General features: G+C 41.7%; 2 protein-coding genes across 2 annotated transcripts in view; both read left to right on the top strand.

Moving 5' to 3' along the window:
• The first annotated feature begins 5,017 nt into the window (after positions 1 to 5,017).
• Positions 5,018 to 11,553, top strand: acte1 (actin, epsilon 1). The gene is made up of 8 exons (XM_035797997.2): positions 5,018 to 5,183; positions 6,066 to 6,217; positions 7,667 to 7,906; positions 9,288 to 9,372; positions 9,562 to 9,723; positions 10,072 to 10,263; positions 10,822 to 11,003; positions 11,226 to 11,553. The coding sequence occupies exons 2-8, from the start codon at positions 6,089 to 6,091 to the stop codon at positions 11,367 to 11,369; spliced, it is 1,134 nt and encodes a 377-aa protein (XP_035653890.1). The 5' UTR covers positions 5,018 to 5,183; positions 6,066 to 6,088; the 3' UTR covers positions 11,370 to 11,553.
• A 1,180-nt stretch (positions 11,554 to 12,733) lies between these two features.
• Positions 12,734 to 27,896, top strand: part of shank2b (SH3 and multiple ankyrin repeat domains 2b) — a 180,528-nt gene continuing 165,365 nt past the window's right edge. The window contains exons 1-2 of the mRNA XM_052474714.1: positions 12,734 to 12,887; positions 16,878 to 17,098. The gene's annotated coding sequence lies outside the window, so the exon portion shown is untranslated. The remainder of the gene's footprint in view (positions 12,888 to 16,877; positions 17,099 to 27,896) is intronic.

Below are 27,896 nucleotides of genomic sequence, written 5' to 3'. Positions count from 1 at the left end.
TGACCAAGTACAGGTAACTTCCAAAATAAAGGAAACACTTGAACTTTGGATACAAAGTATATTAGAAGCAGGTGTAGTTGCTGAGTTAATTATGCAATTAATATCCCATCATGCTTTGGGTCATGTATAAAAATGCCCAGTTGCCCATTATTGTGGCTACCATGGCTAGAAGAAGAGATCTTAGTGACTTTGAAAGAGGTGTTTAAAGGGAGTGTGTGTGTGTCTCAGTCACAAGATCTCAACCCAATTGAACACTTATGGGAGATTCTGTAGCGGCGCCTGAGACAGCATTTTCCACCACCATCAACAAAACACCAAATTAGGAAAATTCTCATGGAACAATGGTATGCATAGTTGGTCCTGTAGCTCAGTTGGTAGAGCATGGTGCTTGTAACACCAGGGTAGTGGGTTCGATTCCCGGGACCACCCATACGTAGAATGTATGCACACATGACTGTAAGTCGCTTTGGATAAAAGCGTCTGCTAAATTGCATATATTATTATATATTATCCCCCCAATAGAGTTCCAGAAACTTGTAGGATCTATGCCAAAGAGCATTGAAGCTGTTCTAGTGGCTCGTGGTGGCCCAAGGCCCTATTAACACACTATGTTGGTGTTTCCTTTATTTTGGAAGTTACCTGTAGATTTGAATTCATTTTCAAATTCCAATAACGAAGGCAGTCAACACAGGCTACTCTAATGCTCAGTGCTCATACCACTAAGCTGTTCCTATCCTAGGAAACCATTTGAGGAAATAATGGCAGTGCTATTTCTAGTGGGAGGGAATGCTGACTATGAGGGGCTGGCCGTGCTACAAGTTGGACTTTGGTCACATGATCTCATGGCAATAGGACTCTACAAGAGGAATCCTCATTAAACAATAGGCTACTGTGCGCGTTTGTGTGTATTTTGTCTACCAAAGAGACGCTAGTAGTTACTGTTTTAGAGAACCAGCTGAAAACTGTAGTAAAGATCCAGCAAAATGAAGGACCAGGTCCTGTGTTCAGGGAAAGGTCAAGGCCCAGATATAACTCCTACAGGAGGGGACAGGAGAGCAAAATGTGGCCAGGTGTCACCCTCTAATGTAAGAGGTCAAGGCTTTATGTACTTAAGCATGCAAAGGTCCACCTGAGGAGCTTTCTTTTTTCCCCAGCCATCTATTTCCTGTCTTGAGGGGTGCAAATTCCACTTGTCACTCAAATCTCGCTGGATTGATTGGTTTCATTTGACTCCTTCACCTCTTCCGTACTCGTGCTTTTTGTGCCTGTCGTTTTTTTCTTCTTCTGCTAGCGTTACGCCCGCGGAAATGTTTGTAATGGCCTGTCAAACACACCCCGGTAATGGCTGGAAAAAGTTATCACTTGATACAGTTTTAATGTTTACAAATTAGACGAGCTGAAATTTTTAAAGGAACTTCCAAAAAGGAACACTCGGATTATAGCGGTCTTATGTTGCAAACAATGTATAGATAGGTGTAATCTAGAGCCAAGCGTGTTGATTTTTAAGCTGAGGGTACCCTGCTGTCGACTTATGCAACAGAACGTGACAACAGTAATTATTGAGGCAATCAAGACAGTGCAGGTCATTTTTGTGGTTGCAGCCCTGCCACCCCTTTACGTTAATGTTTCCATATATGCAAATATTGTATTTTTGTGTATTTATGCAAATTTGGAACATATAGTTTTCTTTATTATAACACGAAATATCAAATAAACCAGAAGCTCATACACAGGGGGTCCAAAAAGGCAACCGTACAGGCAGGGAAAAGGCTAGTAACGTCATCCGGGAGATCAGGCAAGAGGTTGATAACAGGAAATCCGATAGGCTAAAGTACAGGCAGAGAATAGGCAAAAGGCATCGTTTAGTGAGGCAGGCCAAAACTATCATACACTGGAGGATTACATTACAGGAAACACAGCACTCAGAATATTTGTATTAATTTCACCTTTATTTAACCAGGAAAGCTAGTTGAGAACAAGTTCTCATTTAACCCTGCGACCTGGCCAAGATAAAGCAAAGCAGTGCGACACAAACAACACAGAGTTACACATGGAATAAACAAGCATACAGTCAATAACACAATAGAAAAAAATATATATTTACAGTGTGTGCAAATGGTGTGAGGAGGTATGGCAATAAATAGGCCATAGTAGCGAAGTAATTACAATTTAGTAAATTAACACTGGAGTGATAGATGAGCAGATGGTGATGTGCAAGGAGAAATACTGGTGTGCAAAAGAACATAAAATTAAATAAAAACAAAATGGGGATGAGGTAGATAGATTGGGTGGGCTATTTACAGATGGGCTGTGTACAGCTGCAGCGATCGGTTAGCTGCTCAGATAGCTAATGTTTAAAGTTAGTGCGGGAAATATAAGTCTCCAGAAGTGTTACAATACATCACAACGATGGGGTGCAAAGAACTGAACTAAATAGTGCGTGATAATGACATACAGGTGTGTGAACAGGTGATCATAATTCAGGTGATTGGGATCTGGAGAGTGAGCTGCGTTCAGCAGATCTACGTGTTTGAGATTGTGAGTTGGAAGCAGACGTTACAGTGCTATAATGATTTCAATACCTGATGGATTTTTTTTAAATCAAAAGGTGTGGAGTATCTTCCTCCATTGTCTAACTGTTGCATTTATTAGAATTGTTTTTCAAACCTTTTAACAATGTTGATGACCATTGCTAGAGTAAGTAAGTCATGAAAGAGGTTCCACACCATGCCTGGTCAACCTGACTGAAGTAAAACAATGGTGATCGCAGCGGTCAGTCTGTTTTACGAGGCTAACAACCTCGGGGTCAAAATCGAATGGTCTAATCTAATGTTAGAACTTGGGCTGCTGGTGTCAGTGGTGTGTCCAGGGGATGACACCCCCTGAAATCTGATTGGCCACCCCAGTGGCCCCCACAGATATTCTGAGATCTGATAGGTCGTCTCTGAATATATTGATAATTTTGACAACAAGACTCAATCTTACCGGAGAAAACATCCGAGCGAGGAAACGGCTCCCTTCTATCTTAGTATGTGTAGCCCATGTATCTGATGCTGTCTGGACAAAAAGAGTAGGACATGTCATATTATTTTTGGCAAGACAGCATCAGACACGTGGGCTATAGATACTTAGACAGAGGAGCGCTGTTTGCCTCGCTCGGATGCTTTCTCTGGTGAAATTGATTCAGCCGGTTGCAAATTGAAGTAACATTTATTATGAATAATTTTCCACGTTCATTTTTTCACTGTTAGGCATCAATGAATAGACACCACTTTGTAGACTGAATGTCATTAAACTTTTGGTGTTTGTAGTAGATGTCCCTTTCCATTCAAATGGCAGGTGCACAGTGCACCGTTCGGATGCTGGACTTGTTTTGGAGTCGACAAACTTGCTTTTTGAACTGATTTGTTTGACAATCAGATGAAAACATCATGACCAGTGGTGTTCGCCACACATTAAAAAGTAATACATTTTTTACAATTAAATTCCATGACTTTAGGCGGTCCCGTAAATGTTGAGGGATAAGTTGTACGCCGGATGTCACTTTCAAGTGAATTCACTGCTGTATGCTAATACCCTTACATAAAATCCTGACCTTGAATGCAAAACACTAACAAGACTTTTGGAATGGATTTATTTGAACACGGAAATGTACCTCGGCTAAGCATTTCATGTGTTGAATCATCCAGGCCAATAATGTAAAGTAAACTACAGCAAGGAAGTATCTGAGGCTATAAGATAGCCAAGGACAGAGTTAAAAGAAGGGTATTAGCCCAATGCTCCATAAGCTCACATAACAACCACCTCTCTTCCGCCACATCTGGCTGCCCAAAACACTGATGCAAGTAAACCTAATGTGTAACTACCTTGGCTGGATCACATTCTAAAATAACATGACCGTACTATCCTAACTGCAATCTAATTTTATGAACCTTCTATGCTAGCGAACAATCTTACCTTATGCCAACTGATTAGTGTATGTGTGTGGCTCAATGTGCTTGACTTATACTTATCCTTCAATACCCCTTTTCTACTTAAACCTGTTCCTTAAACTTCCTACTATTACTTCATCTGAATAGTATTTTCCCACGTTCTCCATGTCTCTGTGGATTGGAGCACTGTGCTGTGTCTGGCAATAGAGAATCTAATCTGAATATTGTCTTCTCGTCAGTAACTGAATGGCCACTCCTTTTAATAGAAGTGTTGTGGACTCCCCTCCTATCCACACCATTCAAACAATCACTTGCTTTTTTGGTCGTCCCCTTCTGAACCACTTCCTCAGGTATGTGGTTATCAATGGGACTGGGAAACCAGGTTACACTGTGGTCAGTGAGGCCAGTCTGCTGTGTTCTACCACTGTGTAAAGACTTACTAAAATGACAGGCCATGAGGACAATCCTTTTACTGTATGAACATCGGGGTTGGAATCAATTCCATTTCAATTTAGTCAACTTTGGAAGTAAACTGAAATTCCCTCATCGACGTGACTGAATTGAATAAACGTAATTTAAATGGTATTATCCCAACCCTGAGGGACATTCTCTGGTTATTGAACACTGACCAGACTAGAGATTGACTTTTTGGTTTGGTGAAGACTGTCCTAAATTTCTATTGGTGAAAACAGTCTTGTGTATGACTATTGTCCACTCCCATTCAGGGTGAGGCTCTGAAACTTCCTTTGAAGGCCTGCTAGTGGTCCACGGAGGCTTTGGTTGTCATTTTTCATGGCATGCCCTGATTGGCTGGCTGTAACGCTGTGTCTGAACGTCAGTCAGATAGACAAGGGGCCATGTCTCCATTATGACTGATGCACCGGACTTTATTTATAGTGACCTCCAACATGCCTTTCTCTGCGAACGCATCATCAACCTGTCTTCCAGTCCTCCAACAATAGACCACGGTGCCACCTCCCAGCTATAAATTAGCCAAATGAGACTCTTGAGCGTGCGTGTGTGCGTGCATGTGTGTGACAACCGTAGTGGGACAGGGCAACTCTACCTTTCAGTTCCGCATTGGTTTGTAAGGGTGACATGTCTCCTAAAAAGGCCCGAGGTCTTGAAGGTATGTGATGGCGTGGGTCCTGTGTACTCCTATTTAAATTCAGAGAGCAGGTGAGCCAGGCGCACTCTCCTCTCTCTGTCTCAAGGGACTGTAACACACCGCCTCCTGTCCAGCTCTCCAGGGTAAGTCATTCTCCTGCACACATGCAATTCTCATGAACCTGTTTCGATGGGATTCTCTTATTACCATAATCATTTATCATTCAGTAATACATTCACATTTTAGTCATTTAGACGACACTCTTCTTTTATCCAGAGCGACATCCAATTAGTGCGTTATCAGTGCATTTCCTGTACATTACCATGTATATGTAAGATACAGTACATTCAACTGTAACATACAGTATGTAACAGACCTGAGTGGACAAGAGAAAAGAGCAATGAGTGAAGCAACATTTCTTACCGATAAATGTTTCAAAAGAGCGATGACTGAAGCAACATTTCTCACCGATAAATGTGTAAAAAAAAGAGCGATGTATGAATCCACATTTCTACCCGATAAACGTCTAAGACTAAATAGCAAATTAATTTTTATGTTGCATTGAGTTCATGATTACAAATAATAAAAAGTTGATACAAAATGCAATACAGATCCCTGCTTTAAGATTCTTAAAACTGCTATTGTGCTTTAAAGTCTGGGATTAGGACCACTACAGGAATACGTTTAAGCACTTAGAGCAATCAAAATGTAGCACTGTCCTCTGTTGTGTGCATTACAATTATAAACAGTAAGTCAGTCAATAAATTTGTTTGTCAAACAAAAAGTGAGTTATGGAGCTAGCATGGCATATATGAACAAACAACAAGAAGAGACTAGACAGACAGTGCTACAGAATAAGCTCACAGTGTGAATGGCAGCAACTGTTAATGCAGTAACACTTCATTTTGCTATGGCCATATGCCATGTGTGAAACACATTGCTCTCTGACATACTTGACTTACTGGTGACAACTGGTGTATTGTGTGTGTATGTGTGTGTGTGTGTGTGTGTGCGTGTGTGTGTAGGCCCACAGTAACCGGACTCAACCATGTGTGACGAGGAAGAGACAACAGCCTTGGTATGCGACAACGGCTCAGGACTGGTGAAGGCTGGCTTCGCCGGTGACGATGCCCCCAGGGCAGTGTTCCCCTCCATTGTGGGGCGCCCCCGTCATCAGGTGAGACATCATCTCACTCCCTCCCCCATTTTACCTCTTCATGTCATTCACAGGGTCATTCCTGAAGTTGAGCTGCTACACTATTGTTAGTTGGTCATTGCTCCTACAGCAGGGATCATCAACAACTCGACTCAGCCGCGGGCTGATTATTTCTGGAGAGTAGTCACGGGGGCCGGAACATGCAAATTGATCGCAAGAAGCCCAAACAGATATAATGTTTGACTAAAACATAATCATTTCATTGCTTACGTTTATATACGATCGCGTTTCTCTCTATTATTGGTGGGAATACTTGGGAACGGATTTCTTAAATTATACTGAACAAAAATATAAACACAACATGCAACAAGTTCAATGATTTTAATGAGTTACAGTTCATATAAGGAAATCAGTCAAATTAAAATAAATTCATTAGGCCCCAATCTATGGATCTCCCAGGGCGGGCGCACCTGGGAGAGCATAGGCCCACCCATTCAGGAGCTAGTTCCACCCAATCAGAATGACTTTTTCCCTACTAAAGGGCATTATTATAGACAGAACTACTCCTCAGTTTCATCTGCTGTCTGGGTGGCTGGTCTCAGACAATCCAGCAGGTGAAGAAGCCAAATATGGAGGTCCTGGGCCAGCATGGTTACATGTTGTCTGCGGTGGTGAGGCCGGTTGGACATACTGTCAAATTCTCTAAATGACATTCCTGCAGTCAGCATGCCAATTGCACACTCTTCAAAACTTGACATTGTGTGGTGTGACAGAACTGCGCATTTTATTGACCCCAGCTCAAGGTACACCTGTGTAATGATCATGCTGTTTAATCAGCTTCTTGATATGCCACACCTGTCAGGTGGATGGATTATCTTGGCAAATGAGAAATGCTCACTAACATGAACGTAAACCAATTTGTGCACAAAATTGGAAAGAAATAAGCTTTTTGTACATTTTGTACATTTTTTGTACCTTTTATTTCAGCTCATGAAAAATACTTTATATGTTGCGTTTATTTTTGATCGGGAATAAAAATCACTTGGAGCTGATTTCCTGGTGTTTTTACATTATCTTATGTCCAACAATAAACATTCCACACAGGTTCAAGATCTGTTTATGCTCTTACCAACTACATTGCTATCAATGTCAAGCCAAACACGGCATGACAATGAGTGACAAGTAGTTTAAATGATAGCACAAACAGACTGGAAATCAGACTAGAGTTTGAGCCAGTTTCATGGAAAAAGATGAAGTCTAGTCCCGGAATAAAAGGCACTTTCAATGGAGATTCTCCATTGAGCATGTTTTTTTTTTAGCTAAGTAGGCTTAATCTGGGTCCGGGAAAACAGACCCTAAATGTGTGTCATTTGTAGCTCTATTTCACAAATCAATACAGTATGTGGCTGTTGTTCATGTCTGTACCTTCTGTTCATGTGAATAACACATGCCTGTCTGTCTCTTCCCCAGGGGGTGATGGTGGGTATGGGTCAGAAAGACTCCTATGTTGGAGACGAGGCCCAGAGCAAGAGAGGTATCCTGACCCTCAAGTACCCCATTGAGCACGGCATCATAACTAACTGGGACGACATGGAGAAGATCTGGCATCATACCTTCTACAATGAGCTTCGTGTGGCACCTGAGGAGCACCCTGTCCTGCTCACTGAGGCCCCACTCAACCCCAAGGCCAACAGAGAGAAGATGACCCAGGTGGGCGCTAATACCTTAAACCCAAACACTTAGCCATCAGTCTTATGATATAGTTTAATGAAAAATATCCCACTGGGCAATAACTGGTTGACTCAACATTGTTTCCACGTCATTTCAACTAAAAAATATATATGATGACGTTGAATCAATGTGGAAAACTGATTGGATTTGCAAAAGGTAATCAACATAAGGGCATTTTGTCTTTTTCTTACCCAACTTTTATCCTAAATCCAATTACAAGGTAAAATGTTTTGTTGAATTCACCTTAGTTGACAATTATACAACGGGTGGGTCTAATCCTGAATGCTGATTGATTAAAACCAGATTCCAGCCGGTGTCTAGTTGCCACCAGCTAAATCTATGATGTTAAAATGCCTATTTACTCTGTTCCATCTGACTGCACAATCCACTGTCTCATCAGCCCAGCCAGGCAAATTATAAACTTCATCTCCATTATAAAAAGCATCTAGATTTTGTTTTCAACAGCGGAGATTTGTATAAACCTTACTGTCTGTCTCTCCGACATTTGCAACATTTGTTTCAATATTCAAATTCGATCACCTGCTGTCCCATAGTAATGTAATAAATCGGGACGAGACAGACAGGCAGGCAGGCAGCGTTTTTCAGCCAGTCGAAATAATGAATCAGCTGCCATCATTTTTATATATATATATATATATATATATATATATATACAACAACAAAAATTTCAATTGAAAAAAGGTACAATGTAACGCAGTCTTTACAGATTAAATTTGAAGTGATTGTGTTACTGTAGCTGTGTTGTTGGCTAGCTCCTCTGAACAACAGTGTCCTGACGAGTGTGCACATGTGCTATGCCAGGAAAAATGGCACCTCATTAGCTCATTGTTATGGATGTTTCTAAATAAATGTCAGCAGAAAACAGCTTAAACAAATGCAAATGCAGCTACTTTGCTGTTATTCTGGCTGCACTTTTTTGATGTGACTAAGTTAGCTGTTGTTGGCTAGCTAGCAAGCAAGGGATAAGAGCATTGCCAGGCAGTATAGCAAGGAAACACTTAGAACAAACATCTGGGTCGTATTCATAGATACTGAAGAAAAAGACCGAACGCGTCTTTAGCAACACTAGACTTTGTGTCGGTACTCCGTCTTGTGGAAGGATGAAAGGCTATGAAGAAATTCCATTTATTGAAAATATGTCAATTACTATTTGAATACGTTGGTAACCCGTTGAATAAAAGTGATAATGCCCTCAAAGCCGGTGTTTGTTTGGCACGGTATATGTCCTCCAAACACCGGTTTCTCTGGCATTATCAATTAACTAGACAATGAACTGACTGACGTCTGTGCCTTGTGGGACATTTCTCAGTGACTCATGGTGACTCCTTCATTACTGCAGATCATGTTTGAGACCTTCAACGTGCCAGCTATGTATGTGGCCATCCAGGCTGTGCTGTCCCTGTACGCCTCTGGCCGTACCACAGGTGAGCACGCGCCTCCTAACACTGATCCACCCGAAAATGGATGACAGTAAAAAAATGACCTACAGTACAGCGAGTGCATCACACGTTAGTATATGTAGCACCATTGAGAATCAAACCGACAACCCTGGCATTGACCACCGTGATGCTCGTTGGTGTGTCTGTACTAATGTGTCTGTGTGACCTGTGCAGGTATTGTGCTGGACGCTGGCGATGGTGTGACCCACAACGTGCCCGTATATGAGGGTTATGCCTTGCCCCATGCCATCATGAGACTGGACTTGGCTGGCAGAGACCTGACTGACTACCTGATGAAGATCCTCACTGAGAGAGGCTACTCTTTCGTCACCACCGGTAATGATAGAATATCAATGTAGAACTATATACATTTGAATTTAAGTATTTGACTTATTTTTCATTACATTTGAATATTCATGTAGCCTTTCACCTAGTTAACATGTAGCGTTAATGACACCTGTTTAGTTCAACTGAACCTTGCCACTGTTGGTTGCTCATAAACTTACAGTGCCTTCTATTGGCAAAATAGAGTAACTGCAGCCATTTATTGTACTGTTAGCTGAGGAGTCTGTTCAAAGTTGTCAATATTGACACACACCGTAGGTTTGATTTCCCTAAATGTAACAGTTGTTACCTTGTTTGTCTATTGTGGTGGGTAACAGACTATTTTATCCATCCCAACAGCTGAGAGAGAGATTGTGCGTGACATCAAGGAGAAGCTGTGCTACGTGGCTCTGGACTTTGAGAATGAGATGGCCACCGCTGCCTCCTCCTCCTCTCTGGAGAAGTCCTATGAGTTGCCCGACGGTCAGGTCATTACCATCGGTAACGAGAGGTTCCGTTGCCCAGAAACCCTCTTCCAGCCCTCCTTCATTGGTCAGTATCCAAATCCTTGCACCTACACAATGTTCTATAACCTGGACTTAGATCAGTTTTGTGTTGTCTCACCAACTCCTGCCATTGTAAAGACAACACAAACAGATCTGGGACCAGGCTAGATCTACTGTGCTGTAGCACAAGTAATGTAGAAAAGATTATGCAGGATAGCAGGAAGAAAAGTAGTCCATATTATGTAACCAAATGTATTATTCATTAAGGATATACCCTATGTATCATCTTTTACATGATGCTTATGAACTAAGTATAAGCTTGGGATTCTCCTCTCTTTCCCCATGGGGCCTCACTACACATGACAAGACTCAGAATCCAACGTTCCTATTTCTCTATTGTCCTGCATGGAGTTCAAATAATAATATAATAATATGCCATTTAACAGACGCTTTTATCCAAAGCGACTTACAGTCATGTGTGCATACATTCTACGTATGGGTGGTCCCGGGAATTGAACCCACTACCCTGGCGTTACAAGCGCCATGCTCTACCAACTGAGCTACAGAATGTGGGTGTAAAGACTGTTATTTGTTATCCCCATAGGCATGGAGTCCGCTGGTATCCATGAGACCACATACAACGGCATCATGAAGTGCGACATTGACATCCGTAAGGACCTGTACGCCAACAATGTCTTGTCCGGCGGTACCACCATGTACCCAGGTATCGGTGACCGCATGCAGAAGGAAATCACAGCCCTGGCCCCCAGCACAATGAAGATCAAGGTATGGAGAATTCTCTACAATAATGGACAATCGACCTAACCACACCACCATCACAATTACTGAGAGAAAGTATGCATAAGTGAAGTACCTCAAAGTACTTTGAGGACGAAGTACTTTGTGGTCTCAAAGTACCTTTGGTGCAGCAAGGCTGGTTAGGATAGACACGACTTTGTATAGACAACATTTGACTCTGCCCTAACCACTGACTGTCGCTCCCTGTAGATGATTGCCCCCCCTGAGCGTAAATACTCAGTCTGGATCGGCGGCTCCATCCTGGCCTCCCTGTCCACCTTCCAGGCCATGTGGATCAGCAAAGACGAGTATGAGGAGGCCGGACCATCAATCGTCCACAGGAAGTGCTTCTAAAGTATCTCTCCAACTGTCAACTGTCAACTAAATATTTGCTCTCTGTCTATTGTCATGTGTCTCTAATCCCCACAAATAACCCATTGTAATTGTTTACTATTTGTGCAACGTTCCCAAAGACAATCTGTATTATGAGCCATCAGACGATCAGGATATTGCTAAATAAATCAATTCTGACTTTTGACTTCCCTGTGCAGTTGCCTATGTGACCTCATAACAGAACATACAGGAATTATCACAGGACTATTTTGCATAAAAAAAAATATTGTTTACATTTCCCACAATTACATGTGTGGTGACAAATTGTGACTAGATATAACAGAGCATTGAGCATAACAGAATTTTCATTCCACTGTTAAGATATTCTGGGGTATGCTTTACACATATCCCGTTGAAAGTCCTGTCAAAAAAAAAAAAAAAAAAATGCTCTGTCAAACTTATTATCTGAGTGGACTCCGTACATTTACATTACGACAACACATAAAATGGAGTGGTTTGGTTTGACGTAGATTCGGTGTACCGCTGAAATGTAATGTCACAAGACACCCACTGGATGGCGGTGAAGTCATGCAACACGTTCAGTAAGCTCTTCGGCGTCCTATGTGGATCGTTTGCATACTATATGATGACAAACACCAGCAAAGGGGTTCCAGGCAACAGATATAGCAACAGACAGAGAAGATTTGTTCACCGGGACTATACAGTAGGTTAGATTTGGAGCCCAACAAATGTAGCAGCAGTGTGGACATACATGCACTGTGATCTATCCTCGCAACATGAGAAGAAAACAGGCCAGCACAATCTAGGACAGAGTCTGTATGTACCATAAATGGTTTTTTTTAACGACATCCTGGAGCTACATGTTATTTCCTGCCAATTAAAGGGAACACGATTAGGGATTGTCATTCGATATTTTTTGACTGTTTGAGTACTCGCATTATTTTTATTTGAGTACTTGAGTACTATAAAATAAACGTTTTACCAGGGCCAGCCCTGGGGATAAAAAATATGTGCACATTTATCTACAGGACCAGTCAAAAGTTTGGATACACCTACTCATTCAAGGGTTTTTCTTTATTTTCACTATTTTCTACATTGTAGAATAATAGTTAAGACAAACTATGAAATAACACATATGGAATCACGTAGTAACCAAAAAAGTGTTAAAAAAAATCCAAATATATTTTAGATTTGAGATTCTTCACAAAGTAGCCACCCGTTGCCTTGACAGCTTTGCACACTCTTGGCATTCTCTCAAGCAGCTTCATGAGGTAGTCACCTGGAATGCATTTCAATTAACAGGTGTGCCTTGTTAAAAGTCCATTTGTGGAATTTCTTTTTAATGCGTTTGAGCCAATCAGTTGTGTAACAAGGTAGGGTTGGTATACAGAAGATAGCTCTATTTGGTAAAATACCAAGTCCATATTATGGCAAGAACAGCTCAAATAATGTGATGTGCATCTCTCGTCTGAAACAGTTACTCTCAAAGAGTGGTCATTTTAAACAGGGCTCAATTTGGTGAGTTGAAAGACAATTTTTTCAGGGTTACAAACCAAACATCTGTCTTCTTTTCGATATACAGACGTTCTATTTAGTTTATTCTGCCTGTTCTTTGGGATTTTCAAAATGGATTAACAATTCCACATTGAACACTGCATGGTGATGGCCACGACATCTGTTTGATGAGTAGGCCTATGCTTCATGATTCTGATGAAAACACGCTCTTTGTCTCTCTCAAACTAATGTTTCTGAAGAAGATTACTAAGTTTCAAAGCAAATTTGCTAAATTCCACACATTTTGCGTAGGGCAAATATTTGTTTTGCTGTTTTAAAGATAATTTCTTGCAATTCTACACATTTTTCCATGTCTTAATTGTGTTTACATGAAACTAGGAGTCGGCTCCGGGCCGTGGTCCACCAGTTGAGTATGGGGAAGATAACCAATTCTAAATGGCACTAGCAGTTCGCAAAATAGCCTAAGCTGAATAGAGACAGGACGCAATTATTCCCAAAACTGCAGCTCATTGTTGGAACACATATTCTCCTACTTCAATCAACCAGATAAAACTGTCATCATTTGGCAATGAATGTAGCTTGTATATCCCATCCCATCAGTTAGATTTTATAGTCATTCCTGTAGGCCTAAAGGGAGCTTGTGTGTGCACTTGGCACATGTGTGGAGGAAGCGGTCGGAACGTAATGGAGTGAATGTGATATGGAGGGGAAAGGGAATTTAGGGAGAAGAACTGTGTGGATTACACAGTGCCACCAATGCGGCCCGCTACCAAGGACTGTGGGCTCTCCTTCTCCGTGGACGACGTGAGTCAGGCATTTAAGCGTGTTAACCCTCACAAGGCTGCCGGCCCAGATGGCATCCCTAGCCGCGTCCTCAGAACATGCGCAGCCCAGCTGGCTGAATTGTTAACAGACATATTCTCTCCCAATCCCAGTCTGCTGTTCCCTTCATGCTTCAAGATGGCCAACATTGTTCCTGTACCCAAGAAAGCTAAGGTAAATGAACAAAATGACTATTGCCCCGTTGCACTCACTTCTATCATCATGAAGTGCTTTGAGAGACTAGTCAAGGATCATATCACCTCTACATTACCTGACACCCTAGACCCACTCCAATTTGCTTACCGCCACAATAAATCCACAGACGATATAATCGCCATCGCTCTGCACACTGCTCTATCCCATCTGGACAAGAGGAATACCTATGTAAGAATGCTGTTCATCGACTACAGCTCAGGATTCAACACCACAGTACCCTCCAAGCTCATCATTAAGCTCGAGGCCCTGGGTCTGAACCCCGCCCTGTGCAACTGGGTACTGGACTTCCTGACGGGCCGCCCCCAGGTGATGAAGGTAGGAAACAACACCTCCACTTTGCTGATCCGCAACACTTGGGCCCCACAAGGATGCGTGCTCAGCCCTCTCCTTGTACTCCCTGTTCACCCATGACTGCGTTGCCACGCACACCTCCAACTCAATCATCAAGTTTGAAGATAACACAACAGTAGTCGGCCTGATTACCAACAATGATAAGACAGCCTACAAGGGTGAGGTGAGTGCCCTGGGAGTGTGGTGCCAGGAAAATAACCTCTCACTCAACATCAACAAAACAAAGGAGCTTATTGTGGACTTCAGGAAACAGCAGAGGGAGTACCCCCTATCCACATCAACGGGACTGCAGTGGAGAAGGTGTGTAATTGTTGTGAAATTGTTGGAGACAGAAACACAAGCATTTCACTACAACCGCAATAACATCTGCTCAACACGTCTACAGTATGTGATCGATAACATTTTATCTGCTGCTTTTATTTGTTGTGCTCTGCGAATGCACAAATAGAACACTAGAGTCAAAGCAAATGAACATTGTCTTCAAGACAAAATATCCTTTCATTGTACAAATGATTATGCAATGTTTACTTTAGGGTACAAAAAAAATTAATGGCCTCTACCAAGAGGGGGCTCTTCTTTGTGAGGAATTGGAAAACCTCCCTGGTATTTTACAGAGATGGGTAGTCATTCAAAAAATCATGTTTAACACTATTATTGCATAAAGAGTGAGTCCATGCAACTTATCACAGTATGTGAAGTATTGTTAATTAAGCAATGGTTTACTCCTAAACTTTTTTAGGCTTGCCATAACTAAGGGGTTGAATATATATTGACTCAAGACATTTCAGCATTTCATTTTTAATTCATTTGCGAACATTTCTAAAAACATCATTCCACTTTGACATTGTGTGTAGATCCGTGACACAACATCGCAATTTAATCCATTTTTTAATTGTAACACAACAAAGGTTGTGAATACTTTCTGAAGGCACAGTATAATTAATTGGTTATTACTATGGAAGTACCATGTCAAAACAATTGTTTTTTTTGGGGGGGTAAATATCTGTTCATTTTTGTATAGAATGTGCTTCTGTACCCTAATATCTCTAGACAAACCCATTCCCTTTTATAGATGTGTGTGGTAGACAAGAGCCACAATATCGTGAGCATGGAAAAGGCTGGCAAAGGATCCAGAACCCGTAGAAGGATGGGGAAACGACATATTTTGCTGTTTGGTCATCTTTTTTTTTTAAGCAGCCAGACAGACATGAACTTTCTTCACCTGTATGATTTCTTATTATAACAACCCCCAGGCATATTTCTCAGTTTCTTGCTCTGTGAGTGGCTGTGATTTGTGATGGAGCTACTGTAACATAAGATGGAGCTACTGTAACACAAGGTTATGATGCCAAACGTAATTCTACAGCCAGACAGTCCAGCAAGCTGCTGTCCCACTTCTGGCTCGCCTCTCCTCTCCTAGCTGGGTAGAGGAGTCAAAGACAAATGAAGGTGGAGGCATCGGGGAGGGAGGGGCAAAATGATTTGCGTTCCTCGAACCGCAACAGAAAGGAAGGAATCACACAGGAAGAGAGAGAAACCACAGAGGCAGACACCTTTTCAATCTGGTCCATCACCGGCAGAACCTTTCCTGCAGTCAATGACCAAAAGTGCCCTCTTTGGCCTCACGGGGGTAATGTTATTCATATTTTCATAATTAATAAATACTTAAACAGATGTAAATCTGGTGTTTCTAAGTCAAAAAGTTGTCTTATTTTTCAGTCTTCTGTGATGTATGTAAAGTGAAATATTTGGATGCAAACTCTAAATTGAATACATTTCAGCTATATATCTGACATGGTACAGGGGTCTTTTTTAAAGCCCATAACCATGGGTGTTTTAAAGTAGATTAGTTTAAAGACTTTAAAAGACTGTGTCTGTGTAACGGATGTGAAACGGCTGAGACCTTGAAGTAGTAGTTCCCCTTGCTCTGCAAGGGCCGCGGCTTTTGTGGAGCGATGGGCAACGATGCTTCGAGGGTGACTGTTGTCGATGTGCAGAGGGTCCCTGGTTCGCGCCCGGGTATGGGCGAGGGGACGGACGTAAAGTTATTCTGTTACATCTGCCCCTGATTTAGCCCAATGCAGTAAAATGTTTTTAAACTAAAATAAAATAAAACATGGTTGCAGATAATTATTTTAATGTGGTCAGTTCTATGATTCAAGCACCAGTCTTGAATATTGACTATTATTTACAACCATGTTAATAGACTAACACATAAAGCAGTGTTTTATATTGATTTGAGATGAAAACATACGGTTGCAGGGAATATTCTTAACCTTTATTAGACCTCATGGATACTATCCCCAGCAGGTTACTGATACATATGTAACGATGCAGTTTGAATCGTCTATCTGTGTAAAACAGAACATGTGGGAATAGCTAGGACCATTACAAACCAGCATTATTAGGGTGGAGATGTTAAGTAAGTCCATACTCTACTGTAGCTGAGCTGTGCGGTGGTGGAAAGACAGGTGCAATAACGACCCCTCCTCCACCGTGAACCCCCCCTCCCTCTCTCTCTCTCTCTGCTCCCTCTCTTCTCCTCTGCTCGGTAATGTTTATCATCCGCATGTTTCCAAACCCTTTTACACCATTTCCCCCCAGATATCCCGGGCGGCGGGCAAGCGAGCTCAGCAGATGTACGGTAGTGCACACACCACTTTCCCTTTCTGAAAAGGATATTGAAAACGGAAAATAACGTTACCCTCGGGTTACCCGGTCCACGCTGCGGAGAATCACCTTTGGCAGTTTCTGCTTTCCCTCCAAACGAAGGTGGAGAAGTAGAGGGGGACAAGTCGCGTACATCCGGCTCCAATCAACCCAAGGTAAGTGCAAAGGCTATTGTTTCCTGCACGGCGCGTATTTATAAAAAGAAGACGCAGAGGGTTTGTTAATAGGGACTTGGGTCTCAAAGTTGAAATTGGCCTACAGAATAATTACATTTACATTGCTCTAGTCAAATTCTGACAAATGAACTTCGATGTAGCCTAGCAAAAAGGCTGTTTTAAATAGCCTATAGTTTGGGGGCTACCTGGTCACTTTAAAAACTACGTAATATAATTATATGACAATTAAAATGTTCTCTGTGTCCAATGCTGTTGCTTGGTACAATGTCAAAGGTCTGTATTTAAAAGAAGTTCGATCAATCAACATGTATCAAGCAATGAATCCGTGTAGCAGTTTATGCTTTTGCAATAGATTTGACATTTTAAGTAAATTATAATACTTTATGGCATTGCTGGCTTTGCAGTAAAAACGTGGGTGTGGCCATTAGCCTAATTGTTCAATTACTGAATCTTCAGCAGTAATGACAATTTACCAATTACACTTTCAAGCTCACTCATGTGATATTACGGTATGCTATGTTCCTAACAAGAGTACCCAAACAAACTATAAAGGAAATAGCCCAATGAAATATCACAATCTGTCAAATGCAATGATTTTTTTCCCCCCATATGTAAATAAGTCAAATATTAGCCTACTTCTAAATAATTATTGTCAGAAATATGAAATCACTTACCATCTACCATTCTGTCAATGATGGTGAACACTGTTGTACAGAAAACTATCTCACCTTGAGATACTGGGTTTCTCCCAAATGGCACCCTATTCCCTGTATACTGTCCTACTTTTGACCCGGACCCTATGGGCCATGTAGGGGATAGGGTGCCATTTGGGATGTATTCACTTTGTATGTTGTTTATGTCCTTTGGCCGAAGCAGCTGCCCATTTCTCCTCCCTTTAACAACTTCAATGTTGTAGTTCATTCACTCATTGTCATATCGGGAGGGTGGCTTGAGTCATTTGTACATGTTTTTATTGCCAGGTTTATAAATCTGCCACAGGTGATGAGGACAGAGTGTGTTTTGTTACTCAATCTGTATGATGAATAATCAATCGAAAGCATTGGTGTGGCTGAGGTAGGGAGAGAGAGGGAGAGGGGGAGAGAGAGAGATGGAGAGAGATATAGTCGGAGAGGGGAGAAAGAGAGTAAAATGTGACTGGCTAGCTGGCAGGGTGTGGAGGAACACACAACTTATAGCTTATTGACACATTTATCTGTGTCCTTTCAAAGTCACTGGGCTAGCTTCCAGGCTGTGAGCTGTTTGCACGCCAGAGCCATAGAATTACAAATAACACTATCTCTATAGCCAGGACAGTGTCTCCAAGCTTCTCCCCCAATCTCCCTATGTATTCACTTTCAATATCATTAATACCAAATTTCAGAAGACTACAATGATTAACAGATGTGAAGTTCATTCCCCAATGCAAGTAGTGCCATTGTAGACCTCGTTGATGTTGAACAAACAGGCACAATCAGGTATACAAGTACTGAAGGGATCGGAGGACCTTAATTGAGAAATGCTAATACCACATTTCATTATCAAATAGATTAATAATAGAAAAGTAATAACGTAATACGTAATAATAATAAAATGAATAAGAAATACACAATGAGTAAGAATAACTTAGCTATATACACGGTGCACCGAGTCCATGTGCAGGGGCACGAGGCAATTGAGGCAGACATTCACATATAACTATGAATAAAGTAACCAGGCAACAGGATAGATAATAAACAGTAGCAGTAGCAGCATGTGATGTGATGAGTCAAAAAAAAGTTTGTGCAAAATGCGTCAATGCTGGTAGCTATTTTGTTAACTATTTAGCAGTCTTGTGGCTTTAAGTCAGCAGCTGTTCAGGGTGCTGTTGGTTCCAGACTTGGTGCATCGGTACCGCTTGCCATGCGGTAGCAGAAAGAGCAGTCTATGACTTGGGTGGCGGAAGTCTTTGACAATTTGCAGGGCTTTCCTCTGACACTGCCTGGTATAGAGGTCTTGGATGGTAGGGAGCTCGGCCCCAGTGATGTACTGGGCCATATGCACTACCCTCTGTAGCTCCTTGAGGTCCGATGCCGTAACAAGCGCTGATGCAGCCATTCAAGATGGTGCATTCTCATTGGTGCAGGTGTCGAACCTTTTGAGGATCTGAGGGCCCATGCCAAGTATTTTCAGCCTCCTGAGGGGGAAGAGGTGTTGCTGTGCCCTCTTCATAACTGTGTTTGTGTGTGTGGACCATGATAGATCGTTAGTGATGTGGACAGCGTGGAACTTGAAGCATTCGACACGCTCCAGGACAGCCCCATCGATGTGAATGGGGGCATACTCGGCCCCTCCATTTCCTGTAGTCCACGTTCAGCTGGACTGGACGCGGGCCATCAGGAAGTCCAGGATCCAGTTGCAGAGGGAGGTGTTCAGTCCCAGGGTTCAGTCCCAGCTTAGTGATGAGCTTGGAGGGCACTATGGTGTTGAACGTGGAGCTGTAGTCAATGAGCTGTATTCTCACATAGGTCTTTCCTCTTGCCCAGGTGGGAGAGAGCAGTGTGGAGTGCAAAAGGAAGTGAGTAATCTGTGGATCTGTTGGGGCGAATTGGAGTGGGTCCAGGCTGTCTGGAATGATAGTGTTGATGTGAACCATGACCAGCCTTTCAAAAAATGTCATGGCAGATGTGAGTGCTATAGGACGATTGTCCCTAGCCTTGTGAATGTTGTGAACCTGTTTAAAGGTCTTACTCACATCAGCTACAGAGAGCGTAGTCACTATCTGTCCCATCCTTATCTAAGCACAAATGGGAAAACTGTACACTCTTAGAAGAAAATGGTGTTATCTAGAACCAAAAAAGGGTTTTTCAACTGTCCGCATAGGAGAGGCATTTGAAGAACCCCTTTGGTTCCAGGTAGAACCCTTTATACAGAGGATTCTACATGGAACCCAAAAGAGTTCTACCTGGAACCAAAAAAATGGTTCTATCTAGAACTAAAAACGGTTCTCCTATGGGGACAGCCGCAGAACCCTTTTGGAACCCTTTTTTTCTCGAGGAGTGTATACCAACACCACCATTAGGAGGCTAAATACTTTAGTAATCCCTGAGGGGAAATGTGTTCATTTGGTTACTTATTTAGTACTGTACATATCCTTTGCATTACGTTTTGAACACCACATGTGCACATAGTTTCTGTTCCATTTTCTGTTGTAGCATTCGAGCATTACCATCAAAAATTTAAGGAAGGGAGCAGTACCTGGCTTTAGTACAGGGAGTAGCACACTAAAGGGAGGCAGCACAGCAGTACATGGTGTAAGGAACATCCTTCCTCTGTTAGATACATTCATTCACTCACTCAGCAAAGTGTGTCCCACTGGGCAAAAACTGGTTGAATCATCATTGCTTCCATTCCATTTCAACCCCCCAAAAATCTATGTGATGATGTTGAATGAATGTGGAAGTCTGAATGGAATCAATGTTGGAATCAATCAACTTGCAAATAGTCACCAACGTAAAGGGAAATTCACATTTTTTTTCCCAACCAACTTTGAACCTAAATCCAATGATTACTTTCACATTGAATTCACGCTAGTTGACAACTCAACCAAATGTAAATCAAAAATAGATGAACTGCCATCTGTGCTCAGTGGGGTGTTTCTCCTTTGAATGCATATATCTGGTTTACTTCCTCTAAGTCTACTATTCCCAGCAGACCATGCAGCCTACCAGGAATTCACAGTACGGCTATAATAGATTTGTTTCTTCAATGAGTTTTTAGGACAGCAGCATTTTTCCAAGCATGCGATATTACGCAGGCGAGACATTTTTTTTCCCATCACTGTTATACTGGGTGGAAGGTCCTATGGGGTTTCCAAGCATGGCCTCCATAGCAACAGAGGCAGAGAGGAGAGGGTTTTACGGGATGGCACCTTTAATCTGTAGGAAATCCTGGTGGTTCTGCATCGCTATGACAAACGGATGGATGTCACACCCACTACCTGACCTCTACAGCTCACTTAGAATGTATTACACAACAACGTAACTTAAGGGTTTCTCCGCCAACACTGGATGCTTTCTATCATATAACATAATCACACAATCTAGATAATTCTCCACATAGACCTACAGTCCATCCCTTACACTCGTCTTCACATTTTGCTGCCTTAAAATGAAATCCAAAAAGGGAATACATTTTATTTTTTTTCCTACTGATCTACACAACGCACTCCACATTATCAAAGTGAAAGAACAGTTATATAATTTGTTTATAATGAATTTCTTGATTGAGTTTGTCTTCACACCCCAGAGTTAATACTTGGTGAAAACACCTTTGGCAGCCATTACAGCTGTAAATGATTTTGAATAAGATTCTACCAACGTTGTACAACTCTTAGGGCAGCATATAACCATAGTTTTTTCGAGCAGGTTTAGGTCATCACTGAGACTGGTCCATCCAGGAACACTCAACAGCTATTGGAAAACCATTCTGGTGTGTCCTTGGCATTAAAAACGCAATCCCAGGGTTAGGTATTCAGAAGACTGAAGGCTATCCTCAAACTTTTTAACGGAGCTTTCCTCCTTTCATATTTATTTTGATCCTGACAAATCAAGCTTTATTTATACAGATTAAATCAAATCCTGATAAACTTCCCAGTCCCTGCTGGTGACAAGCATCCCCATAACACGATGCTGCCACCACAATACTTCGAAAATACAAAGGATTTCACTCTGTGTTGTGTAGTGTTGGATTTGACCCAAGCCTGTGGCTTTTAATTTAGGCCAAAAAGTCAATCAGACAAGGTTTGACAATTGCTGTCAATCAATGACTCCCAACCAAATTGTACTGATCTTGAGAAATTTGGACTAAAACAATGGGTACACTGTATGTTTCCCTAGGAGTTGTGTAAAGTTGGTAGAATCTTATTCAAAATGATTTACAGCTGTAATGGCTGCCAAAGGTGTTTCTACCACGGTGTGAAGTTATAAGTAATTAAGACATCTTTGTTTTTGTATTTTATTATTAATTTGGAAGATTTTCTATAATTTTTATTTCCCTTTTAAAATATGGAATAGGTTGTGTACATCAGTAAAATCAAAATCTAATTCAAGCAACTTTTGATTACATTTTTAGGCAGCAAAATGTGCAAGGGGTGTGTAACCTTCAACTAGGCACTGTAGGTCCCCCACAGCTCACTTAGATGCCCTCAGACAGCATAAGTTTTTTTCCCCACCCCAATAGATGCTTTCTTTCTACCATACAAATCTAATACATCTTCATCACTCCATTATACAGAGACAATATTTATTTTATATTTTATTTCACCTTTATTTAACCAGTTAGGCTAGTTGAGAACAAGTTCTCGTTTACAACTGCGACCTGGTTACCTTAATTGTCACAGTCCAGGGCCCAGATTCACAAAAACTTCTTAAGAACAAATTGGTTCTTAAACCTCTTAAGGAACGGACCCCTTTTTTTCCAATTTTCACCCAAAATGACATTCCCAAATCTAACTGCCTGTAGCTCAGGCCCTGAAGCAAGGATATGCATTTTCTTGGTACCATTAGAAAGGAAACACTTAAGTTTGTGGAAATGTGAAAGGAATGTAGGAGAATATAACACATTAGATCTGGTAAAATATAATACAAAGACAAAACCAATCTTTTTTTTGTTTTGTACCATCATCTTTGAAATGCAAGAGAGGCCATAATGTATTATTCCAGCCCAGATGCAATTCCGATTTTGGCCACTAAATGGCAGCAGTGTATGTGCAAAGTTTTAGACTGATCCAATGAGCCATTGCATTTCTGTTCAAAATGTAGTATCAAGACTGTCCAAATGTGCCTAATTTGTTTATGAATAACTTTTCATGTTCAAAACTGTGCACTCTCCTCAAACAATAGCATGGTATTATTTCACTGTAATAGCTATTGTAAATTGGACAGTGCAGTTAGATTAACAAGAATTTAAGCTTTCTGCTATTATCAGATACGTCTATATCCTGGGAAATGTTCTTGTTACTTACAACCTCATGCTAATTGAATTAGCCTACGTTAGCTCAACTGTCCCGCAGTGGACCCACCAATCCTGCTAACTGCTATTTTTCCCTTAACTATAGACTTAAGAAGAAAGTTAAGCAAACGTGTTATTCCTCAAAGGTTATTGGAAATGTTATTGCGCTATTTCTTATGTTTCTTCTTTAGCAAAAAGTTAACTTTATTTTCAAGAATCTAATTTCTTGTTATTTGAAATACCAAGATAGCTAAACCCTTGTCACACCCTGATCTGTTTCACCTGTCCTTGTGCTTGTCTCCGCCCCCTCCAGATGTCGCCCATCTTCCCCACTTATCCCCTGGGTACTTATACCCGTGTTCTTTGTCTGTTGCCAGTTCGCCTTGTTTGTCTGCATTTCCCCAGTCTCTTTTTTTCTAGCCCTCCTGGTTTTGACCATTGCCTGTCCTGACTCTGAGCCCGCATGCCTGACCACTCTGCCTGTCATTTACCCTGGGACTGCCTGCCATCCTGTACCTTTGCTCCACCTCTTGATTACCGACCTCTGCCTGACCTGACCCTGAACCTGCCTGCCGTCCTGTACCTTGGCCTCTACTCTGGAATATCGACCCCTGCCTGCCTTGACCCGTCGTTTGCCTGCCCCTGTTGTTACAATAAACATTGTTACTTCACACAGTCTGCACTTGGGTCTTGCCTTGATTCCTGATGACCCTTGTATTAAATTCAAGGCAGTGAGAGAAAGAGCTCATGAAAGCAATTGAACATGTTTAATTCATTCACAAATTTGATCTGAAATGTTCAGTATTTATTATTTTAAACCCTAGAACATGTTTTAGAACATTGATCTCATTGAGAAATAGGCTGATTGCTGACATACTGACATGATTGCCATTGCTAGCTAGATAGCTAGTTGAAACGGTTGCCTAGCAACAAACACGTTAAGAAGATTTGTAAGAATATTGTAATGAAACAGCAGGGAGCAGGTCTTGAACCCTCGACCTTCTAGCCCGAGGTCCGGCGTGCTATCAACTGTGCCACAAAAGCATGCTCGTGAGGCAGAGTCGAATTCCGCGCTTATAAACCCAGGGTCGTTCCAATATATTTGAGAAGTTCATAAGAAAACTGTTGAGGAATTGCACTTGCAATGAACTATCTTCTTTTTCGTCATAAGATGCTTCATAAGTTTTTGCGTAATAAGTGTTTTGTGCCCAGTACTCTAACCAGCCCCACCACACAACACACACACGACAGGCTTAATACATACAATATAGTCATGCAATGTTGTTCTTTTACATACCTCCATAATTTCCATCGCACAAGACTTCCTTTGCCACAGCAGGGTAATGTAATGTTGCTAATGAAGGAAAGAGCTGATCAATATTTAAAGGGGAACTGACAGAGTTTGAACTACTTTGCAGATATGAAATATTCACAATCATAATATCAGTGAAAAATATCAAATTCCCAGTTTATGCTTCAACCCCAACTTTATGAGAGGTTTTAAAAATAGATACAGTAAGGCATTTTTGGCAGAATAATATAATGAATATAATTCACCAATACATTTTTTAGTAGTCCCAAAAATATTGTTATCAGGTTTTAAATCACAGCGGCCTGGTACATTGTTTGCTGCTGTCACCCATTCGTGATGCACCGTTTCAGTTTTAATTACTCCATATTTTGTACAAAAACGGGCGACTGTAATTAAGGCTGGGAATGTCAATACAATCAAACTAGCAAGGGCAAAGATCACAAGTCAGTCATAATGTGGCTAATAGGCTAGCGCACATGGGCCAAATAGGACACACAAGCGAGTCTAGATGAGTCAGCCGTTGAGTCATATACTTTATGAAATTACAGCCTGCATAGGTAAATTCAACTTCAACAATTGCGCTGTTTTCGTGTGTCCTGTTTACAGCACAAAACGGTGGGAAAGTGTACAGACACATGCCACAGTCCTAGCTAGGCTACTGAAATTGTGCATTCCGCCTTCTGTTTTTAAAGTTCGACAATGAATAAGCAAAAAACTAAACCTGCAACAAAATGCAAAATAGAAACATGTAGGCCAGTGTCAAACTCATTCCACAGAGTGCCGAGTGTCTGCAGATTTTGTTTTTTCCTTTCAATTTAAACCTAGACAACCAGATGAGGGGAGTTCCTTACTTAAGTACATCAAGTGCAAGGGTGGAGCAAAAGCCCGCAGACACCCAGGTCCTCCGTGGAATGAGTTTGACATTTGATATAGTCCTATTAGAGCAAGATTTGAGCAGTAGGCTAGGTTGGCTACTCAACTACAATACATTTTGAGTACATCGTACAGCAATGCTGCATTCAACCATAATTTGCAAATAAATTCATAAAAAATCCCACAATGTGATTATCTGGATTTTTAAAATTTTTGTCTGTCATAGTTGAAGTGTACCTATGATGAAAATTACAGGCCTCTTTCATCTTTTTAAGTGGGAGAACTTGCACAATTGGTGGCTGACTAAATACTTTTTTGCCCCACTGTAATAGGTCCCGCAGTTGACAGTGCATGTCAGAGCAAAAACCAAGCCATGAGGTTGAAGGAATTGTCCATAGAGCTCCGAGACAGGATTGTGTCGAGGCACAGATCTGGGGAAGTGTACCAAAACATTTCTGCAGCATTGAAAGTTCCCAAGAACACAGTGGCCTCCATCATTCTTAAATGGAAGAAGTTTGGAACCATCAAGACTCTTCCTAGAGCTGGCCGCACGGCAAAACTAAGCAATCAATTTTTATTTTCCATTTTTTTTAAATGCCTTCCTAACCATCTTAAATAAGCATGCCCCATTCAAGAAATTTAGAACCAGCGTCTGGTTCTCTCCAGACCTGACTGCCCTTAACCAACACAAAAACATCCTATGGCGTTCTGCATTAGCATCGAACAGCCCCCGTGATATGCAGTTTTTCAGGGAAGATAGAAATCATTATACACAGGCAGTTAGAAAAGCAAAGGCTAGCTTTTTCAAGCAGAAATTTGCTTCCAGCAACACTAACTCAAAAAATTTATGGGACACTGTAAAGTCCATGGAGAATGAGAACACCTCCTCCCAGCTGCCCACTGCCCTGAAGATAGGAAACACTGTCACCACTGATAAATCCACTATAATTGAGACTTCAATAAGCATTTTTCTATGCACCCCCCACAGCAACTCACCCAAGCCTTCCCCATTTCTCCTTCTCCCAAATCCAGTCAGTTGATGTTCTGAAAGAGCTGCAAAATCTGGACCCCTACAAATCAGCCGGACTAGACAATCTGGACCCTTTCTTTCTAAAATGATCAGCCGAAATTGTTGCCACCCCTATTACTAGCCTGTTCAACCTCTCTTTCGTGTCGTCTGAGATTCCCAAAGATTGGAAAGCAGCTGCGGTCATCCCCCTCTTCAAAGAGGGGGACACTCTTGACCCAAACTGCTACAGACCTATATCTATCCTACCCTGCCTTTCTAAGATCTTCGAAAGCCAAGTCAACAAACAGAATACCGACCATTTTGAATCTCTCTGCTATGCAATCTGGTTTCAGAGCTGGTCATGGGTGCACCTCAGCCATGCTCAAGGTCCTAAACGATATCTTAACCGCAATCGATAAGAAACATTACTGTGCAGCCGTATTCATTGATCTGGCCAAGCCCTTCGACTCTGTCAATCACCACATCCTCATCGGCAGACTCGACAGCCTTGGTTTCTCAAATGATTGCCTCGTCTGGTTCACCAACTACTTCTCTGATATAGTTCAGTGTGTCAAATCGGAGGGTCTGGCAGTCTTTATGGGGGTGCCACAGGGTTCAATTCTTGGACCGACTCTCTTCTCTGTATACATCAATGATATCGCTCTTGCTGCTGGTGAATGTCTGATCCACCTCTACGCAGACGACACCATTCTATATACTTCTGGCCCTTCTTTGGACACTGTGTTAACAACCCTCAAGGCAAGCTTCAATGCCATACAACTCTCCTTCCGTGGCCTCCAATTGCTCTTAAATACAAGTAAAACTAAATGCATGCTCTTCAACCGATCGCTGCCTGCACCTGCCCGCCTGTCCAACATCACTACTCTGGACGGCTCTGACTTAGAATACGTTGACAACTACAAATACCTAGGTGTCTGGTTAGACTGTAAACTCTCCTTCCAGACCCACATCAAACATATTCAATCCAAAGTTAAATCTAGAATTGACTTCCTATTTCGTAACTGACCATACAAAAAACTGACCATCCGACCAATCCTCGACTTTGGCGATGTCATTTACAAAATAGCCTTCAATACCCTACTCAACAAATTGGATGCAGTCTATCACAGTGCCATCCGTTTATATCCGTGCCAGACCAATATACTACCCACCATTGCGACCTGTACGTTCTCATTGGCTGGCCCTCGCTTCATACTCGTCACCAAACCCACTGGCTCCATGTCATCTACAAGACCCTGCTAGGTAAAGTCCCCCCTTATCTCATATCTTATGGTCACCATAGCATCACCCACCTGTAGCATGCGCTCCAGCAGGCATACCTCTCCGTTTACCACCAAAACCAATTATTTCTTTGCCCGCCTCTCCTTCCAGTTCTCTGCTGCCAATGATTGGAACAAACTACAAAAATCTCTGAAACTGGAAACACTTATCTCCCTCACTAGCTTTAAGCACCAGCTGTCAGAGCAGCTCACAGATTACTGCACCTGTACATACCCCATCTATAATTTAGACCAAACAACTACCTCTTTCCCTACTGCATTTATTTTATTATATTTATTTTGCTCCTTTGCACC

Source organism: Oncorhynchus keta, chromosome 22, assembly GCF_023373465.1.
Source record: "Oncorhynchus keta strain PuntledgeMale-10-30-2019 chromosome 22, Oket_V2, whole genome shotgun sequence".
Classification (NCBI taxonomy): domain Eukaryota; kingdom Metazoa; phylum Chordata; class Actinopteri; order Salmoniformes; family Salmonidae; genus Oncorhynchus; species Oncorhynchus keta.
The sequence above is the reverse complement of the archived record's forward strand: the minus strand, read 5'-3'. Positions and strand labels throughout refer to the sequence as shown.